This window comes from Balaenoptera borealis, assembly GCF_965194805.1.
Source record: "Balaenoptera borealis genome assembly, chromosome: 17".
Lineage (NCBI taxonomy): Eukaryota > Metazoa > Chordata > Mammalia > Artiodactyla > Balaenopteridae > Balaenoptera > Balaenoptera borealis.
In genome coordinates, this window is record NC_138876.1 from 9,085,644 (window position 1) to 9,108,676 (window position 23,033).

Below are 23,033 nucleotides of genomic sequence, written 5' to 3' on the forward strand. Positions count from 1 at the left end.
GCCCGGGCTCCCAGGGTCCGCCCTCATCATCATCACCATTGGCAACATCACTGTGTGTACTTAGAGCACTACAAGGGCCAGATCTATGGCATCTGTACCTTGCATGGAGTAGAGGCACAACAAATTCTTTTTGAATTGAAACAATGGCTGCTCAGCAGATTATCTGATCTACAATTTTATGCTTGTACCAAGCCTGGGCGCTTGAGAAGAGCAAATAGCTTACTACTTATGCATTGTGTGATTTAGGGGGAATACCCCGACCTTCTACTTAACAACTGGGAACCTCAAAATGGGGAGGAGGAAACCTGCTTCAGAGATTTGTTATAAAAATTAAGTAAAGGTAAAACAATGTTACATTTTAAAAATGTAAACAATGTTAAGTGTAAAACAGTTAATATGGTGACTGGCATCTGTTGAGAACTCAGTGACGGAAGTGGAGTCCACGAGGGAGGAATAAGGCTGGTGTGGCTGTAGGAATCAGGCACACACGGCAGTTCAAATCTCAGCCCTCCACATTACTAGCTGTGTGACTCCAGGAATTTTATTTCATGTCTCTGGACAATCCCGGCAGAAGAAGTAGAGTAGGCAAAGGCATTGAGGGAAGAGGACCATGGCACGCTGGGGTAGTATATTAGGGCTTCCTCTCTGAGTGCCTGTTATGTGCCACGGATGTTGTACACAGCAACTCTGATCGTCCTTACAACCCTATTAGATGGGGGTCATTATCCCCAGTTTTCAGACAAGGCGAGGAGAGCTCAGAGAAATTAAACAACTTGCCCAAAGTCACATAGCTGCTAAGTGGCTAAGGCAGAGTTTGAGCCCAGGTTTGACTGGTCCCACAGTCCAGGTCACATGGGCTGGCTGGAGTTCAGAGCATCAGGAAGGGTGTAAGTTACAAGGTGAGGAACACAGCGAACACGAAGAAACGAGACTCATTCATTCACTCGCTCAACACATGCGCGCTGAGCACCTACACCAAGTGTAAGACAATCGCCTACGTGTTGGGGGTACCCTGACCTTCTGGAATTTCCTCTTGGTTGTCAGACACTGAAAATGTCAGAAACAAATCATACGGTATGTTAGATAATGCTAAGATCTGCGGAAGAAAATAAATCAGAGGAAAGGCTTAGGGAGGGCTGGGGTGTGGGTTCCTTTTTAAATAAGAAAGTCAAGAGAAGCCTCCTTGGGAAGATGACAGTTGAGCAAAGACTGAGAGGAGAAGGGATGCCAGCCTGTGGCTACTCAGAAGAGCAGATGTTGGAAGCAGCCTGTGGTGGACCCCAGGCTCCAGGTGCCTGGTGTGTTTCAGAAACAAGGGGGACAGTGGGTCAGAAGTGGGGAGACGGGGGAGGAGTGAAAGAAGGTGAGGTTTGAGAAGGAACAGGGGGCGGAGGCTTTTACTTTGAGTGCACAAGTTGCTCAAATTTCTGAACACACACACACACAAAGGTATAGTTTGACCTGGGTTTGAAAAGGACTGTTCTGGTCCCTCAGTGAGAAGAGGCTGGGCAGCCGGGGAGGAGGCGGGGGGACCGGTGAGGCCACTCACATCACCCAGGCAGGGGATGATGGGGGGTGGAGTGGAGATGGGGACGCATGTCAGACTCAAATAGGTTGAGAGTAGCCAGTAGGATGGCTTGGTGGATCTGGTGTAAGTGCGGGGGGTGGGGGGGGTGCGGAAAGGAGTGCCTATAGCTCCCGGGCTGGGCCCACACAGCTGAAGGGATGGAGCTGGCGTGGATGAGATGAAATTGGCGTTGATGAGATGAAGAAAACCGCAAGAGAATCAGGGCTTTGGGGGCAGAGCGGGAGTCAGTTTTAGAGTTTGCCTCACCTCTTGGGATTCCCAGTGAGCTCTTCCGGTCTGCTCTGCCCTTGCTCTGTGGACAGAGTCCGGGGACGCTTGTGAACACCTGCTGTGTACCTGTGACAAGGCTGCCATAGAGTGCTTGGCTCAGTCCAGTATCAACTCTTCCCTGAACCTTCTGGACACGTCCTTCTGTCTGGCTCAGCCTCCAGGTAGGAAGATCCGGGCCCTGCATCAGCGGTGGGGCTGGCGATCTGCGGCGGGAGCTGGTATGGGACCAGTCGTTGCTGCGTTTCTTCAGATGCCAAGTCCAGCGCCTTCTAACATTCTCCAAAACCACTTCTCTAATGTGCTTTCTCTTCAGAGACAACCAGCAGGAAAGAGCTGCTGACACTTCTGCCCAGAGGTAAGGTCTTCTCGGGAAGCTGCTCTTGTTTGGACCACAGGGCTCTGGCTACTGATGGGAATGGGTGGATACACCTCCTCCACCCGGCCTGCCTCACCGAAGCTGGAGTGACCCACGGCACTGAATACATGCCCACATCCCCCAGCCGGAGACGCCATTACTTCTGATAAACTCAGTTCACACCCAAAATCAAATGGCCCTTTCTACGTAGACAGGTGTGAATTTAATCCAGTTAGGATGAAGACCCCAGGTTCTTTCTCTCGGCCTATAATTGTAAGCAGGACAGGGTCCAGTGCTCAGATGGGGCAAGGCCCCTCCCGGCTGGGGGCGCTCCTGGCCACTGAGGCCTCCTGGGAACAGACCGGCTGTCCCCCTCCTCTGCCCCCCAGAGCCTGCAGCCCAAGGAGCTGCCTGGATCCAGGTGAGGCCCCTTGAAGGGGAAGCTGTTTTCTCGTGTGTCACTTTTCAGGACAGGGTAGCCTCCTTATAACTGTCTACTGAGCTAAGCAAGGGATGATTCTGACTCTAAAACATGCATCTTATGAAAAAAGTGAGAGTTAAGTTTATGCCCATCATTCCTTGTCTGCCAAAGTTCCCACGATCTTTCAGTCCCGATACTGTGGGTACCTGGGGATGAGAAGTTCCAGGTCCACCTCGGCCAACCACCCCTCCTTTCCCGGGGCCGGGGTCTCTTTCTCAGAATTAGCACTGCAGTGTTTGTTAAAGAGGAAGCCGATATGGCTGTGTGTGCGTGGATGCAGGTGTGCCCGTGCCTATGAGTGTGCACGGGTGTGTGCACGCATGGGTTTGTGTATGGGCATGTATAGGCTGACGCGTTTGTATGGCTGCGTGCGTGCGCGCGGGTTGTACCTCTATGGACTTTCTGTGTCAGCGCCCTTTTCTCTCTGCCATCTGCCTTCCCCTTGAACAGAGGTCTTCTCAAATTGGGACCACACTCCACAGGCACAAACCTTCGGAGTTTGCAGCCCTTTTGTCGCCACAGCCTGTGTCCAATGGTGTCGCCTTCCCCACCAGAACCCAGCCCTGGCTGGAGCCCCACCCTAGGGGGGGCCTTGCTGGGCACCCCTGTGTCCTGGGCGGTGTGTGAGAGTCAGAGGTATCCCGAGGCGGGACAAGCAGCCCTTCTGGGAACATCTTTTACAGCCCCTTATCCTCCCGCCTCATCCAGCCACCCAGCCTGTCCTTGGGGACCCTTGGCACTTGCATCCCTCACTCGTTGCTCCTGGGGGCTCTCTTTTTCCAGTGGTTCCCGTGGAGCCCACGGACTCCAGCCTGACGGCCCTCTCAGGAGAAGGTGAGCACAGGGGGACCGGTATGGAACCCAAATATCCGTGGGTTTTTTTTTTTTTTTGTAGAGTAGCTTTCTTTTCTTTTTTTTAATTTTATTTTTTATTGGAGTATAGTTGATTTACAAAGTTGTGTTAGTTTCAGGTGTACAGGAAAGTGATTCATTTATACATATACATATATCTCTTCTTTTTCAGATTCTCTTCCCATGTAGGTTATTACAGAGTATTGAGTAGAGGTCCCTGTGCTCTACAGTAGGTCCTTGTTGGTTATCTATTTTATATATAGCAGTGTGTATTTGTTAATCCCAAGCTCCTAATTTATCCCCCCTCCACGTTTCCCCTTTGGTAACCATAAGTTTGTTTTCAAAGTCTGTGAGTCTCTTTCTGCCGTGTTTTGATTGTGCCAGCGCCTGCTTGCTGGGATTATCTCCCTTAAAATGCTCCCTGCCTGGGCTTACAATGGAACTGCCTCAGGAACATTCTAGAACTCCTCCTACTTCCTTTTGACTACCAAATCTCTTCTCTACTTGCTCAGCTTTCTGCCACACTCCTAGTCCCACCTTAGGAGAATTGTCAGATAAAACGCAGACCCCGCCCTCAACCATCTGACATTGAACTTCAGATCAACAACACATACTTTGTTAACATAAGTATGTCCCAGGATTTGCATGGGACTTACTTCTACTAAAAATGTATCTTTTGTTCATGCGAAATCCAAATAGAACTGGGCATCCTGGATTTTTATTTGCTAAATCTGGCAACTCTTCACCTCAGGGAGATCACGCTGCACACCCACCGCCCTACAAGTCCGTGTACTGCTCTCCTCTGCTGTTGCTGCTGCTGCTTCTGCCAGGTTAAAAGCAGAGGCTCATGTGTTCACCCCCAGCCATCCTCCATGTCCAAGGGCGTGTCATCCCCAACGGCTTCCGGACAGCCCGTGCCTTGGAGACCAGGTCCAGAGAAAAGAGGAAATGGCACCAACGCCAAACCAAAGCTCCACCATACGCCCTGCTTCCAACCGGCAGCCATTCCCAGCATGAGTGGCAGTGGCCACGCCCCTTCTAAATTGAGGCTAAGCTACGGGCTTCACGGCCCCGCCAGACAAGCACAAAATAACCCCAGATTCGTACATTTTCCACTTTCTTCAGCCTGAACCATCATCCCTTTGTGGCACAACCCTGGAAAAGACTCAAAGTAAATAAGGTTCCTCAAGGAGTCTAGAGTCTAACGGGAGGAGGTGAGGGGATATACTCTCATCTTCGCTCCCCAGCGCACTCGCACTCTCCCCCTCACATCCATGACCTAGGCAGTGGCCACAGATGCCCTCAGAGGAGGGGGCAGCCTGAATGCGGGATCAAAAATCAATCATGCAGGTGCAGGTGGGACAGTTTGTGAGGAAAAGATCTGGGGTTTGTAGTTGTTCTCACCATCATGGGATGAAATTATGTTTTGGAGTCAGGCAGATTTGGGATGGATTCCCTGCTCTATTTTTCATCTGTGTGACTTGGGAAGTGTGGTTTAAGCTCTTTAAGCTTTAATTTCCCCTTTGCATAAAGCAGGTATCAGCATTTTTTTATGTTAAGGGCCAGATAGTAAATATTTTAGACTTCGTGGACCGGAGGATCTCTGTCGCAACTACCCAACTCTGCCATTGCAGCAGAAAAGCAGCCATAGACAATCTGTAACTGGATGTGTGTGGCTGTGGTGCCAATAAAACTTTATTTACAAAAACGGGCTGAGGGCCGGGCCATAGTTTACCAATCCCTGGAAAGGGATGATTATCCCGGTCCATTGTGGTGACCGGAGAATGAGACAGAGCATGGGAAGATTCTGGGCCAGCATCTTCTTCCAAAAATTCTAGTGAGACTATAAAAAACTGCACACAATGTCAAATCACATGCAGGATACTGGACGACTTGCCTAAAATACATAATCTCATTTAATGCTCATACAACCCTATGAAATAGTTGATGTAACCTCCATATTGAGATGGTAAATTGAGATGGAGAGAGAAGTTGTCCAAGCCCAGAGCTGGGTGGTAGGGCTGAGATTTGAGGCCGCCACTGTCTCCATCCTTACTTCTAGACCTAAACTCCCTCTTCAGCTGCCTTCCCCAACAAAGCCATTCCAACCAGGGGAAATAATGGCCCTTTCTCCCAAAGAGGTCATTTGCTGGTCTCTCTGCCTAAACACAGGACTGGCCCTTATCTGGCCTCTTGTCCACTGACTTGGGAAGTAATGGAGCAACAACGTCCAGACATAGTCTGATCATATTGCCATGGGCCTTCTCTTCTCTGCCCAGCTAAGGTGTTGAGCTGGGTTGGTAATTGAGATGTGGTGGTTTCTTTTCACAGTGGCGGCTGAGACCAGAGCTGCCCGACTGACCATTCTCTCCAGGACAAGTAAGCAGAGGGGACTACATAGGAGGACAGCAAGAAACCCAGTGGAGAAATGCCACCTAAATATTTGTGTTCAGTTCTGGTGACCAGTTTTTGACATGGCCTGGAGGAAATATTATTATACCCATTTTGCAGATTATATCGGAAACTCGGGCTCTGGGAGGTTAAAAGCTCTGTCATTCAGCAGTGACTTGTAGACTGGTTTCTAACCCCAGACTTCATTCAGGCTTTCTGTTATACAATAGTGATTCATAGAGCACAACCTCCTACTTAAAAATATCTAGACTGAGATGTCATCAGAAGAATTAACATATTTACTTTGCTTGTGGTCAACAACCATGGCTCCTTCATTAATAAGTAAAAATAACGGATAATAATGGTTTACTAAATACTAAGAGTGACTAAGTAAACAAACGGATTCCTTGCTTAATAGGCAGTGACATTGTTGGGGACCTCCGATGTGTCGGCGGGTTCCTAGGCCCCTATGCACCTTCTCTGAGTTAATCCTCCCTCATCCTAGAGGCCTGCTGTTATCCCCATTTTACAGATAAAGGAGGAGCTCTGAGAGGCGGGGTCATTTCCCCAGGGTAGTACAGCTTAGTATTCCTTTGGTTCTGAATCTGTACGTTCTGCCTTTGACGAGAACCACCTGCCCCAGCTTAGAACTGCCGAGATTTTCTCTCTTTGCTGAGCGTTCGTGTCCACATCAGGAAATTTCAAAGCCTATTTTCACATAACATCATCATAAACTTGGTCTTTGGCACATTGAAGTTAAGGCAGTTCCTTCCTTTCCGAAGCATTTTGGAGTTCTCACCTCTAGCTCTCTGGGGTACAGCCAGAAGGGAAATAGCCTAGCATAGTGGTTAAGTGGGTCAACTTTAGCCGGGTGGCCCAGGTTTGCATGTCACCACTTCCTGGCTCCGTGACCTTGAGCAAGTGTGTCCCCTTTCTCATTTGTGAATGAGGGTGAGCATAGTTCTAACTCACGGGGTTGTTATTGAGTTAATGTAATCGAAACACTTAATGCTGTCTATGGCATGTAGTAAGTCTTAGTTCATTCTGGCTGCTATAACAAAGTACCACAGACTGGGTGGCTTATAAACAACAGATGTTTATTTCTCATGGTTCTGGAAATCCAGATCAAGATGCCAGCATCGTCAAGTTCTGGTAAGAGTCCACTTCTTAGTGATGGACGGCTACCTTCTCACTGCGTCCTCACATGGGAGAAGGGATGAGGGAGCTCTCTGGGGTCCCTTTTATAAGGACACTAATCCCATCACAAGGGATCTGCCCTCATGACCTAATCACCTCTCAAAGTCCCATCTCCAAATGCCATCCTATTGGGGGTTAGGTTTCAATATAGGAATCTGGGTGGGGGGGAAACACACACTCATTCTATAGCATACTAGAAGCTTAATGACTGTTAAACAGCAACAAATTCATTTCACAAAGAAACCAGGGCTCAGCAGCCTTCCTGAAGCCACACCACAAGCAACTGGAATCATACAGTTCTGCTGCCTTATTCTCCCCTGTTCAAAAAATGTGATTTTTATTTGTTTATTTATTTTCATTCAAATTCTGGAGAAGTCTGCTTTCTCAAAGTATTTCAACAGACTCACCTGCTTCCAGCATGACAAGTTGTGGCTGCGTTTATCAGCAAGCCTGAGTCTGGGGTTTTTTTTAACTCAGCAGGGACCCTGCCCTCACCAGCTCTCCTGGGAGGCGACCAGGGGCAGAGCAAGGAGCACGTTGCCTCCTGGGCTCAGCCGGATGGGAGCTGCCTCTGGAGACCAAGATGGGACAGAATGGAGTTAATGCTTACTTCCTCTCTCTTCTTCCGGGGACAGAACCAGGCCAAGTCCAGGAAGACACAGAAGATGCAAGGGCCACACCTTCTCCAGGTAAGCATGCTCAGCTTTGTGTATGTTGTATATATTGTTGTCCCCCATATATTTATGAAATCAAGTGTGTTCCCCAGAATGAAAGAAATCATTGAAGCCAATTTACTTTTACATCCCCCCGCCCAAACTTAGACAAGTGCAATCAGAAAATAGATCCATTAGTAGGAAGATATTGAAACCTACCTGCTAAAGAGATGCATTTAGAAAAATATAGAAAACTGTACTTAGTTGTCTATTTAAATCCACATTACAAAAATAGCTACTTTTAATATTTGAGGATGCTTTCTTCCAGTCTGCCCCAACCCACAGTGAGCACATCTGTGAACATAAATAAAATGAATTTGAGATCACTTGGCAGCCATGGTTTTGCAGTCTGAGTTGCATCACTTCATACAATGAGATGATATTCCCCTGACATGAAATATTTTTCTGTAACATGATTTTTAGAGGCTGTACAATGGTTTCTTGTATGGAATCCTATAAATTGTTTAATCAATTATTTCCAACATGTGTTATTATAAATAATAGATATGCACTTTCTTTATGCCCATCCACTTCTGATAAATGCCTAGAAGTTGAATTGCTGGATAAAAGGTATAATCATTTCAGGGCTCTCAATATGTTGCCAAATCGCCCTGGAGAAAAATTGAACCAATTTACATTCATATGCACACGCCAGGGGCCAATAGCGCCTACTATTATTTAAAAACAAGGAAACAAAAAACCTGTACCCATTTTTAATAGAAAATAAAGGTAGCTCATTATTTTCCACTGTTCCCTCTGATTCACCTTTGTGGGGTTGGAGAGCTGGGCAGGATACTAAACCTAGGAGACTGAGGTTACGACAGGACTACTAAAGGGCTGCTTCTAACCCATCAGGACTAGTGTTGAGCAAGCTGAGACAGAAGCCCAGGTGTATGAAGCAAACCAATATGGTGGATTTGGGGAAGGACTGCAAGTCAGAGGCCCAGGTCTTACCCAGAGCGCTGGGAGCTGAGCCTGGGTCAGCAGATGAGTGGGCACATAGCCTGCCGAGGCTCCCTTGGTCTGGACCACACTGGGCTGGAGATCTGGCCTGTGGGCTGGAGACCTCCCTGCCTCCAGCCAACGGAGCTGGTGGGACTGAGGTCTGAGAGCAAAGGGAGATCCAGACAGGGCCAGGGAGCCTGCATGGGGCAGGCAGAGCCACATCACGGGCAGCCTTGACGGCCATGGAGAGGACCTTGCACTTAACTCTGAGTATGAGGAGAAGCTGACGCAGTGCTTTGAGGAGTTTGCATTGCTGGGTACTGTGAGTTGGCTTAATCTCTCCACCATTCTTTTTCTCTCTTCACCCGTGAGCATCATCGTGGACCTTCACTTTGCAGGCTCATGATGGTAAACACAGCACAAATACAGGCCTGAGAGGCTATGACTTTTCTCGCCCACGAGATGTCATCCAGGTGGTCTAGCTTGGGGTCCTGTCAGTTTTAACGTTATCATAGGAAATTTGGAAATTCTCACGTAGTGTCCATGGATCCCTGAGGCTCTGCCCTGATGCCTGCAGACCCAGTTTGAAGACACTCTCCCGATGCTTTGTCTGCATTTGGCCCTGACTACATGTCCATCTGCAAACCTCTTCTTGAACCACTTTTCAAATATGGACCATAAAGGTATGTGTTTTCAGGGTCTGCAGAGATTGTTGCCACAGCTAAAGGTGTAACCATCGTCCCTGCCGGCATTAAATCTTTGGGGTTGGCTGTGTCATCCGTCAGAAGTGGTCCTGAGGAGACATCTGGAAAAGGTGAGCAGAAGCAGGCAGAGATGTCTGTCCTCTCCCGGCCTTGGGATCCTCTGGTGAAGTCGTTAACCAAGCCCCTTCGGCTACCGCATCGTACTGTGACTGTCCCACTTGGTGCCACTAGAAGGCGCCATCCCTCCTGCCGCTTGAGCACTTTGATTCTCAGAGCGGGCAGATGAGTCTGCAGCCATCAGCTGCTGGAGGCCGAGCCGGGGAAAGGAACCCCTGACGGAGGGCTCCTGTCGCTCTTACTGGCCCTGAAGGAAAGAGCTGGGCGTCATCCGCAGCATGGTTTGCTGGAAAGAATGAAACACTTGGGTTTGGATGGTTCTCCTCCTTGGCTGTCCTCCCTCGGGTGCCTTAGCAAAGGCCCCGCACCGGCAAGCAGCCACAGCCGGTGGGACACACAGGACTCTGCTCACGCCTGGGCAAGCCCTCCACGCATGCAGGGCTCTCGAGAGGGAGGTTGGGGAGGAGCCCTGCGCAGGCCTCCGGCTTCGTGGTTCTTCCCCCTCTGAACGGAGGACAATGGAGTTTGCACAGTGCCTAGCTTAGCACAAGTTGCAGGCTGAGGAGGAGGGGAGAAGAGAACGAGGGCAGAGAGAGAGACAGAGAGTCCTTGTTTCTCATCAGCCTGTGACAGGTTCACCTTCCTGCACCTGGGAAGCGGGGACAACGCTTGGGTGATGCCACAGCTTGGAGAGATGCTCTTTTGTCTGACATCCCGGTGCCCGGAGGAATTTGAATCTTACGGCTGTTACTGCGGGCAGGAAGGACAAGGCGAGCCAAGGGACGCTCTGGACAGGTACGGCCGGGCGAGGATGGCGGGTGGGTGTTGTTGATGCTGCAGCGAGAGATGATAGCCTTCTTTGATGTCGGACATTGCTTCGGGCTCACAGAGAGCTCGCTGAGTGGCGTTATTTCACTCAGGAGGGCTTGCTGCCATTATGGTCCCATTTTCCTGATGAACAGTTGAGGCCCCGAGGCTGACTTGTCTGAGGTCCTTCAGCCACGAAGGGGCAGAGCCGGGCAGATCCAGATCTTTCGATCTGGTCTAGAGCTCCACCATGAATACTGCCCAGCTGCTCTAAGAGGGTCAATCTGCAAAGACACTTCAGAAGACCCCAAATCTGCCTATTTTGCAATGAGCAGCATGTAGAATTGGGGTCCCTAGTTGATTTGCTCTGCAGGATGACACACTGAAATGAGCTTCTCAACAACTTTTAAGTGTAACTGTCAAATGTTTTACCTACTGTTCTTTGAAGAATTTTCACTGACCTCATGCATTCATTAATTTATTCCTTCATTTATATAGGCATTCAGCCTACATTTGTTGTGCTTTTGCTCTGTGTTGGGCACTGTGCTAGGTGCTGGAGACATAAAAAGGATTAAACCTAAACAAAGCAGATTAAAACAAACTGCCTCTGCCCCATAGGAGCTTGCTGAGTGAAAGAGATGGACAATTCCACAAAATACCACCCACTGTAACAAATGCAGTGGGGACACAGAGGAAACGATGGGGAACTCAACCTGGAGATGAGTTAGAGGAAGGTTCTGAGAGCAGAACTGATCAGGTTTAAAGACTGATTGCACGTGAAGACTCACCCAGTTCACAGCCAGTTAGAGCTCTAGTGAAATTGTGTATGCCCGCCTCCGATGTTGGGCTTGCCAGGGGAGAATCAACAACTATAGCTGAGAGTGAAAAAGACAATTCTTATTGTAGTTAACACAAAGGACACAGTACCGGCAGGAACGTGGAACATGTCCACTGCAGGTCACGTGGCGTCTTCATGGCTGTATGACTCACACACCCACCTACCTCCACAGTAGCTCTCCTGTCTCCACTGAACAGTCATCCAGCCCCATCATCCAACCTTTGCAGGGCATTCCGGGAAATCAGGGGCTCTGCTGCCCAGGCAGACTTCAGAAAATTTACCTCCCACCAGGTGATACTAAAGAATTTTTTATTCTAGCAAAGTGTATACCACACTGTGGAATCACTGTGTTTTCATCATGGGGCTTGACAACATGCCCTCTACTCTCCAAGACAGAGAACCATTTAAGGATTGTTCCTGAGTCCACAGCACTCAGAGAGATAAGGCAAAATAGAAATCTAGGTAGCAGTAGTCACTGTGTTCTGTTGAACCCTATGGAAAGAATATGGGGGTGCTGTTGAAGAGGTTTCCTGACTACTGACCTTATTTCACAAAAAATATGAGATTTGACCAGGCAGGCAAGTGAGCCATGATACGGCTTCCTTGACATCCATTAGGAAGAAATGGAAAAATGGAAAGCCATAGCCTTGACCAAGGAAGGATTAGTCAAAACGATATTATTTTCTGCAACGGTGTTTTTCCAAACCATGCATACTTTATATTCTGGGACACCTGAATGGTTTTCAAGGGTAGTTGGATCATATATGATTTCTGATTCACTGACTTTAGATTTTAACTATTATATTAACTATCCACCGCCACCCACCCCAGCCGAATTCCACACAAGATAGTGGCTCGGCTGTCATAACAGCAGAATGGGGGCTGCAGTTCTCATCCCACACGGGCTAATGTGATGTGAGAGGTGGATTGTTCCTCCTCCGACTGCTGGCACCACAGAATGGGTGGTGAAGCCCATACGTGGCCAAGCACAAGCACTACCAAAAAGCCACAAGTCTGCCTGATCCCAGCTCCGGCTGTGGTCTCCAGGACCGAGTGAGAGTGATTAAAGGACAGGGGAGAGTTGAAAAGAGAGGATTTAAGGAGCAATTGTAGCCCCCTATTGGTTGCAGCCATCACAAGTTCCCTCGGGATATCCATCAGCTGGGGGGACACTGTGAGGCTTTATCAGGCCAGATGGGTGGGTCTAAAAAGCAAGAACATGATTCATTCTCATCTATTTCCTGAGGTCTTGCTCTTTGCTGGACACTTTCCTAGATGCAGTTCTTTATTTACGTTCGAGATAGTTACTCTGTTCTCTTTTAAGGCTATGGACAAAGGGGGTACCTTATGGATGTGAGATTAACTGTTCTATTATGTAAAAGGTTGGAGGGAGTGGGTTATTTCTAGCCCATATGGTATGCTAGAAGTGGTACCCCTTCCTCGAGACTCTTTATTTCCATCTTTTGGAAAATTATTGTAATAAATATGCAAGTCACCCATCTTTTCAGTCAACAGAGTCACAATAAAAACACCAAGTTTTTAAAAAAAGAGTAAGATACATCCAGTGTGATGGACACTGCCTTAGATGTGGCATCCTTGTGCAGTCCACAACCTGAACAACCATACATGGTGGCCCTTGGGATGTATATAAATCAGTCCAGTGGCACTGGAAAGGAGGCACTGGCTTCTCTCATTAATATAGGGAGTATGGGATAAGCAGGCCTGGAGTTCTGGGGGCAGCTGGGGGCTCTGGGCAGTAAGCGATTTTCCTTGCTCTTAGGTGCTGTTTGTCCCATCACTGCTGCCTGGAGCAGGTGAGAAGGCTGGGCTGCCTGCTCGAGAGGCTTCCTCGGTCACCAGCGGTATGCGTGGATGGTACCCCCAAGTGTAAGTGCTGTGAGCCAGCATAGGGGGTTGTTCTTTCATTCAAGTCAGCATCAGGACCACAGCTCATCTTATAGATGCTTTCCCAAGCACTTGTTCATCTCTAATGTGATTTAAAACATTTCTTAACTTTGAGGCACACATTAGTACTCCTATTCCACTGAGGAGGAGACTCAAGTGCAGGAGGCTAAGTCAGCTGACAAAAGTCACAGAGCCAATAAGAGCAGACGGGGAACAATGTAAATTACCCATGCTTATTGAGTGCTTCCCATGTGCTCTTCTGAGTTTTTCTGTGTATTAACAGAGTTCATCCTCACACCAATCTTATGAGGTAGCACCACGAGACTTCCCATTTTACAGAGGCGGCGACTGAGGTCCACGACCACACAGGTAGAAGGAGGTGATAGAACTGGGGCTGGAACTGTGAAACCATAGAGCCTCAGACCCAGAACCGAGTCTTCACTGTGCCAGTGGGTCTCTTTTCCTGAGAAGCAGAGCGCTTTTCCCAAGTGAGGTCCCCTGAGGAAGCCCATAAAAAGGGGAGTGTCTCCGGCTGAAGGAAGAGGTGGGCCTGCATCTCCACTCCTCCCAGGTGTGGAAGCCGGAGGCGCCTCCATGGTCATTCAGGGCCTGGGGGGGGGGGGAGGGGGGGCATTTGGAAACAGCCCCACCCCCAGGAGCCTCACTCTGCTGGGCTTGCTTTACAACTGGCTTCATCTTCATTCTCTGGCTGCATTTCCTCATGTACATCAGTGGATGTATTTCCCTTACCCTTTGCAGTTTAAAAGGAAATGGTCCCTATAGCATTTCTCGAGAGCCCTGAGAGGGCTTCTCTCACCCTCACTTTTTATCTGGGGAAGCCCCAGGCTGAGGCTTCAGTGCTACCTTGTCCCTCGGCCTCCGGGAATCCTGACCTTGGAAGATCCTGTGTGCCTCTCATCTCCCAGGAGGGAGCTCTGTGCTTTACATATCACTTACTCATTCATTCATTCACCCAATTATCTGCTTATCCAAAAAACCTCCATCGGGACCTAGAAACACAGTGAAGAGACATGATCCCTGCCTCAAATTGCTCACAGCCCGGAAGGGAGAGAGACAAGCAAGGGACTCTTCTATTCTCATTAGTATTGCTACGAGGTGGTACAGGTGCCCGGGACCATGGTGAAAGAGGTTTTGAGCCCGCGGAACATGGCAACCAGGATGGGAGAATTTGGGAGAAGTTAGAAGGGCAGTGAAGGTTTTCCAAGAGGTTAACAGGTTCCCAGGTGGCCGCGCTGGGTGTGGGTGTTCCAAGAAAAGGGAAGAGAAAGATTGTGGCCTTCGGGGAACTCCTGGCAGTTTGGGAATGACACGTGGTTCTGTATTTCGGGAAGAGATAGTGGGAGTCGTGGGACCATGGTGATGCAAGGTGAGGCTGGCGAGACAGGTACCAGATCACGAACCCAAGGCTGAAACATTTACATTTTGTCCTCTAGGGGGTGAGAAGCCAGGGGTGGGTTTAGAACCCATGAGTGACAGGATCAGATGATCGTTGTTGTCTGTGATGCAATCACGCCTTGAGGTCCCATCAGCTCAGCTAAAGGCGCCTTCATCCCTCTGGTCTCACTGAATCCAGGAAGGTTGTGTGTGTCGTTTGAACTTCTACAGGGCTTCCATGAACTGGTTCCGACCCTCTGTGAGCCCTGAGCGCGGTGTCCTGTAGCAGTTGCAGGTGTCAGGTTGTGAGAAATGGGGGCATCTCGGAACCTGCTCTGGGCCACCCCACATGAGGCACAGGGGCCCAAGCGCAGAGCTGCTCTGGGGAACAGGCTCATGTCTGGGTCCACTCTGCTCTTCCATGTCTCCTCTTTCTGCTTCCTGCTGTGGAGGTGCAACGAGTATGTCAGGGGCTGATGTGAAGGCCAGGGTAGGAGACGTGGAGGGTCAGTGTGATGAGAAAAGGTCTGGTTGATGAATACTTCGCGGTAGGATCAGACAAAAAAACATTAAACAGACCAAATACGTCTTTGAAAACCACAGACAAGGAAAACGTCTGCAGAATGCTTGCCTATGTCCGAGCACCTTCACATACGTTATTTCCTTTGAATCACACGTGTGTTCTGCATGCCAACCCGCACTACATGCAATTGAAACCTTCAAGAAATAAAGTAGGGTCACCGGACTGAGCAAATAAAAATACAGATAGCAAAAACGTATGTATTTCTGCTGTGATAGTAAGAACCATAGGGTGGGATTCGATGGGAACCCACAGGAAAGACACTCCCTTTAGCCAGAGGGGCTGGAGGAAGCTTTCTAGACGGGGGGATGCCGGGTGGATTCCTGACAGACGAGTATGCGCTAACCAGGAGGAGAAAGTTAAGAATATTCCCAGTAGAGGAATCAGTGGACGCAGGACCAAGAGGTGCCAGATGGAGCCGGGGAGCACAGGGCGGAAGGGGCAAGCATCCTGCGGTGTCTCAGGTCTGCTACTCTGTTCTTGCCCCCTAAGGTGTGGGGCAGAGCCTGTGCGAGAAGCTGCTTTGTGTCTGTGACGAGACGGCGGCTGAGTGCCTGGCCTCCGCCTTCTATAACCACAGCCTCAAGTCACCTGGCAGACAGGAGTGCCAGGGCCACCGGCCGTCCTGCGAGGATGGCAGCATTTCAGCTTCGTCCCTTGGCTCCAGCTCTGAGGAGAACAGCGAGGAGGCCCCGCCCCCCAGGGAGGGCCTGAGAAGAACCAGAAGATTCCTGGGGAAGTCACTTGGTCTCCTGGGGACCAGGCCACAACATGGCCCCAGATAGATTCCCAGAGAAAATGACCATCACACCCTGTCGTTCTGTCCCTCCTGCTACTGTAACCTCTCTGGGCCCATCTCCATCCTCTCTGTCCTCAGCAGAGGCTCAAAGCGGGGAGAGGCAGGAAGACCCTTGTACACGTGCATTGTGATGTTTGTCAGCTCACATCCGAATGTGTCTTTGGAGAAAGCAAACGAGGGGGTGGTTATACGTTTCCTGGAGGGCACTGTAGGGGCTCAATAAATATTCCCATCAACGTTTCTTTGTCTGGTTTGGTTTTGAAGATACTGATACATGAACAGATGGCAAAGGTGAGATGGCAGAGGAACAGAGGGGGAAAGATATCTCCACTCCCCAATCACTGAAAGCTACTTTTTCTTCTATTAAAAAAATACAGAAGGGAGTATGTTTAATCAATCTTATGAGATCACCTATGGGTCACCAATAACCCATCAAAGACATATGCCAAGCACGGAGATGACAGCCCTTCCGGTGTGTTATTAGGAGAATGGCCTCAGCCACCTCCATGAAGAATCGCTGATAACCCTGTCGTGGGTCTGGCAATACTAAATTGATTTGAAAAAAAATGACAGGGTTTATCCCAGTGGCTGGAAGTTTGGGGGATGCCAATGCCCACTCGGACACAGACAAATATAATGGGAATTACAAAAAAACGGAAATTATATCCCTCCATCCATCCACTCACCCACCCATCTGATAGTTATTGAGATTTTACCGTGCATCAGGCAAAAAGGCAATGTGCCTCCGGAATCCCCTGCAATATTTGATAAGGACACGAACTATAGTCCACATCACATCCTTGGTTCTCTATTCCCATAAATCACGTGTCCTGCAGTGAGACGATACAGGGTCCCTGCCTGCTCCTCAGACAGGCGGGAAAGCAGAGCCTCTGAAGAGTGCGTGTTCGTGACCTTCTCATGGTGCGGAACTATCCTGACGTTAAAGAATTGAAAACCTTAAGAAATCAAAAGGTCGTGGTGCCGAGCCAGCAGCTGATACCCTTCCCTACCTGCCAGCAAAATCACCTGATGAGCACCTTTTGATGAATCCAACACATTGGAATCTTTTTTTTCTTGCGTGGCACGTGGGATCTTAGTTTCCCAACCAGGGATCTAACCCTTGCCCCCTGCAGTGGAAGCGTGGAGTCTTAACCACTGGACCGCCAGAGAAGTCCCTCACATTGGAATCTTTTGAATAATGTGACCTTTTAAGTAACAGCTTAAAGTTTGGTCCTCCCAGAAGCGGACCCTTAGACAAGGACTTGAGAGCAAGTGGTTTATCTGGAAAGTGCAGGAAACGCTGAGGGGAGAGCAAAGAGATAAGACGGCAGAGGAACGGTAGCCAGTGAAAGCTGCGTTATCAAGGCAGTTGCCCCTGGAAGTAGAATACGCATAGCACACACACACACACACCCCCGGGAGAGGAGACAGATCACCTTCTATCAGATCAGTCTCTACTCCCGTGGAGGGCGATGTCTCCTGCCTGCTGCACCTGGGGGCCGGAGGCTCTGGCGGCTGAGGAAGCCTTTAGGCAAAGAAATGCAGGTGGGAGTGGCCGGCAATCAGCCCGCGGGCACTACAGCGGTCAAGGCGAGGCGTGCCACCGATGGCACTCCCTTCCTTCAACCCAGCAGGTGTGTGCTAAGTGTCCGCTTCCCATGGCCGTCACCGTGCTGGGCCGCCCACAGGTATGGTGGACCGCCTGCCTTCTCTGCACCTTCACCTGAGGCAGCTGAATGTTGCTGAAGGACAAAAGCAACTGAGCTGACCCACTTCACTTGAAGCTCATGACCACAAAAACCTCAAATGGACGCTCAACCTTTTCTTAGTAAGCTGAGTTTTCTGCTCTCCAAGACAATTGTTTGGTCCCTTTCCTCCTCTCCTCAAACCTTCCACACCTCCCCTTGCTCTCAGCTGAGAATTGTCCAGAGCGGAAGAGTCTGAGATTTTACCTTATTTGTAACTTAACAAGTTGGTCTGCATTTCATGGATGCTGGCAGAAGATACGAGATGCTTGGGTCAGAGACAAAGGACTTTATTACTTACAGTAATGGCAGTAGCCTGAGTATGAGTATTTATGCTGGTTCCTCAAGCCCTGGGCCAATGCAAAGAGGGTCAGGTAACACCTACACACAGGGTGGGTTTCATTACATAGGGAACCTAAAATATTTATAATTGGCCACAAGCCTGCATTTTACCCCAGAAAAGAGATCATCTGTATTATACAGGACAAGAAGCATGTCTGTCCTGGGCTCCGAAGGGAGATGCCATCTCTGTGTTCCAAGTCTGTAGGATGTACTATATCCTTAAAAAAAGATAATCCAGAATAAAGATAGTGTCTCTGTTCACAAGACATGCAGAAATGCAAGGCACATAGCAACAATGACCTCACCTAATACTCCACTGAGAAAATTGAAGTTTTCCAGTGGGAATGTCCTGATCTTCTAGCCACCAAAGCTACAAGATTACCGGCGGTCTTTGTCTTCCTTCTTGTTTCAATGAAAAAAGTGTTCCTTATCCGTATCAAAGGTCAATCCCTCCACCTATGCTCTGGGTACAGTACCCCACTATTGCCTTTTCCAGGGCTTGAATCCTTTTTATTCTATATCAATTCATCCCTCTCTTCTTCTGTATCATTCTAATCAGTATGCAAACATGCCCTAAAGTCTCCCATCTTTAAAAAATCTCTCCCTTGACTCATTAAACTAAGATGGTGGAAACATGAAACTATAAATCTGATGCTCCTAGATTTAGTCTTGTCCTTAAATACCACACTAGGTGGTGCTATATTGGATATCTTCTGCCTGACTTCACATCATCCAGCCCTACCTCACTCCAGATTCTGCCGTGACAACCAGTTGCACACAGGCTTCAACCTGCCTCATGCGTGGGGGTGGAATCTGACAATGCCTGCCTTCTGCACTTCTACACTTCGTGCATGGGACGCAGGACTTCTCTGAGAAAAAGGCATGGCGCACCTTGGGAAACTGCCCAGCACGCAAGCACACACAATCCAAAAACGCGGGGGAGTTAATGTCAACAGGGCCACCCTTGACCATGAAGAACAGAAGCCGAGGATACATGCTTCCCCAGCTTTCACCACCTGGGTGGACAGTTCCGAGATTATTTCATGAGACTCCTTAGACTGTCCAGTAGGATGGATCTCCAGTCACCTATGGTGCTGGCAATTCATAAATAAACCCTCTTAATGAGCTTTTTCTCATTCCACTTCACGGGTCCAGTCCCTTGCTGGTGTTCCTTGGAATCACTTCCCAGAGCAATTCCTACATGTAAGCCTTTGTCTGAGGCTCTGCTTTGGGAGAACCTAGGCTAAGTTACTGGCTCCCTAAGTCTGCCTGTGACTCAAAGTGTAAGTACAAGGTGAATGTAATATAGCAAAACTAAGAGGCAGAGCTTGATGCTACACACCGGCTCTGCTTTTTCATTCATGTGAACTTATGTATCAGATGAGAGAACAGGACGCAACAAATTACAGCTGAAAAGAAAACACACGAGATAGTGTATCACACAGGCTACTCATTTTACACCTAAAGAAAACAGGTTCAGAAAACTGGAGTGACTGGCCTAAGACTGCAGAACTGAGACAGCTGCCCAGGTTGCTTAAGACGCTATGCATAGTGAACTCAAGGATTATTAATGACAAACACTGACTCAGTGTCTAGTCTGTGCCATGTAGGCATGACACGAGGAACCTCTTCTCATGAGGGGTGATTCATTTACCCCTCAACAGATGACCTCTGAGGGCAGAACATACTATCCTCATTTTACAGACTTCAAAGCTCAGAGTTCAGTCACTTGCCTAAGGCTACTCGGCCAGGAGGTGGCAGGGTGGGATTTGAAGCCAGGGCCCATGCTCCTCATTGCTTTGCTAAACTCCTAAAGGAAGTCCCTGAAGCCCATCTGGCTATGGTGGGCTTTCCTGCCAGCAGTAGGAAAGCAGACCAGGTGGCAGAGGGTACTACAGAGGAGCTATTTTTTTAGAGAGAGGCTTCATGTAACTTATACAGCAAAGGGGTAGGGTTGAAAATACAAACAGTAAGACTGATGCAGAGGTGGAAACCGTGCTTTTGCAAGCACACACTAAGAGCTTAATCTTAGCTGTATCTTACCACAACTGCAGTTATGGTTCTTATTCTTCCAACGTATGTGAGGATGAATCCATTTGGCAGCTTGATTTTCACTGAAGTTCTTCATTTTTAACTAAAGCAAAATGGTGAATACGTTTAATTTAATAAATGCAATGGCTATTACAAAAATGTACTTATACAGAAGTAATTTGATTTTGTTTTATTGCTTACATATGAATTGCACAGTGAATTGTTACATTTCAAAAAACTCAATTCATTGCATTTAGTACATATATTGGTATGAATAAAACAAATTAGTACCATTTTCAGAAAGGAAGAAAAGAGATATTGTGAGGAAGGGGAAGTTAACTGCTGGTTAAGTACAGTATTATGATTCTAAAAGATAATGAGTTCAGAAGTATTAAGGAAGTGTGTGTGTGTTTAGGTTAACTCCAATGACTGTAAAAGCAAAGACAACACAAGTATAGGAGGAACATTTCAATGTTAACTATTCAATGTCAAGGAAAAAAATGAATGATATAAGCAACAGTATACAGCAAAAAGAGAATGATTAACAGTTTTTATTAAGAGTTTTAAATATCTACAAAAATATAGCAATACAGTGAATTTCAACACATCCTAAACTGTCAGTATCCAAACTGGCTGTGATATAGTAGGCACACCTATGACGTGCAGGATCTCCTGCAATCTCCTGGAAGGGACAGAAAGCCTAAGAAAAGACCCCTCATTTCTTGGGAATCGTTGTTAACAAGACCAGTTCAGTAATCTAGGATATACAGAAGTCTACTGTGATTTAAAAACAACTACTACAGGAAAAAAATCCCACAAAACCCAAATCTACAGTTTACAAAACAGACCAAAAGAGAGGTGTGATAAACATTAACTGAAATGGTTTTCCTTTACATGCTATACATGCATTTTTAAATCACAGAGAAACATGAAATTTTGTAGAGCAAAGTTTGTTTTGCATGAGTGCAAATGAATATATATCTTCTTTTCTTATACTATTAAATTATATATATTTTTTCATACAAAAGCACACAGTGTTAATCTATAAAATGACATCCAAGTGGATGATGATTGTTTTTGCATGTCCCCCTGCTTAGATTTTTACACAATCTTTCTTTAGAAATACAGAAGAAAAAAAGGGAAATTAAAAAAACATAAAACTTGGCCTATTAAATGGTGAAACATTTTACCTGGTCAAGAGGTAAAGTTACAGTGACAGCTGCAATGGGGCCATTTAACCCCCCAGGTGGTGACTGCACTATCACTTGGAAAACAATGCCTTGTTTATCTACAGTGAGTAAACCACCCAGGATGCTTGAGTATCATTTAATAGGTTTAAAAAGACTAGGATCTTCTGCAAGATGTTTCAAGATGCTGTACTTTGGTTTAAATATTCAAAAAAATTTTGAGTATGCTTGTTCTATTATTACTTCCTCACTTTTTTGTTTCTACTAAAGGTGCCCAAATAATTGTAAACACCAAGTAATAACCTTTCTTCACTGCAGTTTTTCAAACAAAATCTAAAGCTAATAATGCAATTGTTTTTTGGGTTACAATTTTTGATATGTATATTGTTTTATGTAAAAGGGAATCAAATCTGAAAAGGTAGTAGAATTATAAACAGATTATTTTATAAAAATGTCCTAAAAGAATTTTATGAGTTGCAAAGAAAATTGTTCATTTTTGCCATGTGATGGAATTCACTAAAATGTACACAATTTTAAGAATTTAAGTCTGTCAGCACATGTAATCTTGGTAGCTTAAATCAACACAAGCTTAAATTGACGATCTGTAGCACACTTGATTGCTAAACCCATAGGCACTCTTTTCAAATGTAATATCACAAATCCTAAACAGAGATGCATACAAGTTGCAGTTCAAATCTTACAAACTGAAAGTCCATTTGGGGCATTTTTTGACTATGAGGATTTAAAAACCGCACAATATTAAAATGTAAATTAATATGCTCTCAACAGAAATCAAAACGTACACACTCTTCACAGGTGAACTAGTAGCTGTTTTAAGTGTCTTTTTTTCCTATACTAAATATATAGCTCATTTAATTAATGGAGCCACAGCAAAATACTACTATAATTTCAAAGCATAGTCTGTAAACTAATACATCGAATGATGTAAAAAATATTGCACAGTTCAGTACTCCAAGAGCAAGCTCTAAGACTCTCAAGTAGAACGGTCAAACTTTTGGCAGAAAACACAGTATTACAAGAACTAGACACTTTAAAGTCGGAGATTTTAGGGTCATATTCTAGGAATATTACTCAGTAAATGTCATTTCCACAAACAAGTTGAGGAATGACTGTCACATATTGTTACAGCGAACGAACAGAGGGATGCCCACCACGACATCTAAAACATGGGGACAAAGAGCCACAGAACAGTTTTGCAGCTCCAGGATTAGGAATATATTTGTATGTTTTTGCTTTTGCAGATAAAGAAAAACAACAGCAATTCTAATTTTAAGCAGTTGCGTAGATGTCTAAGAAATACAGTAGACACTTCATACATCTTCAACCCTCTGAAGGCTTAATTTTTTTTTAAATTACATGTTTGTGAAAATTTTTAAATATACTATTTAACAATTAATGTGAGACCAATATACGTTCAATTTTAAAAGCCATCAGGAACCTCAAAAAAAAAATGAACATGGCATAAACCTATCTTCAAAAGTACTCTAAATCATATAATATAGCTGCAAGATATCTAATCTGATATGCCAAGCATTCGGTTAAAGATAAATTCCATCATAATTTTCAAGAAGTATGTTAACACACATTAAGTAAACCCTGAAAACTCAGCTTGGCCCTAAGTTTTAGGCTTTATGCTGAGGTCTTCGCGAGCCACTCAGTACACACACAGATCTGGAAACTTCATCTCGTAGACCGGGACAGACTGGTATTGGGCGTGCCCAGAAGTAATGGTCAGTGTTCCTGATGGACTGGGAGGAGGGCTGTAAAAGA

At 46.8% G+C, this 23,033-nt stretch overlaps 2 protein-coding genes across 3 annotated transcripts in view; one reads left to right on the forward strand and one right to left on the reverse strand.

Annotated features, from left to right (window-relative positions):
* OC90 (otoconin 90) overlaps positions 1 to 20,951 on the forward strand; it is a gene marked incomplete at its 5' end in the record, with an annotated part of 40,431 nt that extends 19,480 nt beyond the window's left edge. The window contains 9 exons of the mRNA XM_082363209.1: positions 1,891 to 2,019; positions 2,172 to 2,213; positions 3,478 to 3,528; positions 5,878 to 5,925; positions 7,770 to 7,823; positions 9,490 to 9,606; positions 10,237 to 10,408; positions 13,039 to 13,145; positions 15,631 to 20,951. Of these exons, the coding sequence (XP_082219335.1) occupies positions 1,891 to 2,019; positions 2,172 to 2,213; positions 3,478 to 3,528; positions 5,878 to 5,925; positions 7,770 to 7,823; positions 9,490 to 9,606; positions 10,237 to 10,408; positions 13,039 to 13,145; positions 15,631 to 15,923 (1,013 nt within the window). The 3' untranslated portion in view covers positions 15,924 to 20,951. The remainder of the gene's footprint in view (positions 1 to 1,890; positions 2,020 to 2,171; positions 2,214 to 3,477; positions 3,529 to 5,877; positions 5,926 to 7,769; positions 7,824 to 9,489; positions 9,607 to 10,236; positions 10,409 to 13,038; positions 13,146 to 15,630) is intronic.
* Positions 20,589 to 23,033, reverse strand: part of EFR3A (EFR3 homolog A) — an 89,128-nt gene continuing 86,683 nt past the window's right edge. For both annotated transcript variants that reach the window (XM_082363769.1, XM_082363768.1), the window contains exon 23: positions 20,589 to 23,023. In XM_082363769.1, coding sequence (XP_082219895.1) covers positions 22,918 to 23,023 — 106 coding nt within the window. In that variant the 3' untranslated portion in view covers positions 20,589 to 22,917. The remainder of the gene's footprint in view (positions 23,024 to 23,033) is intronic.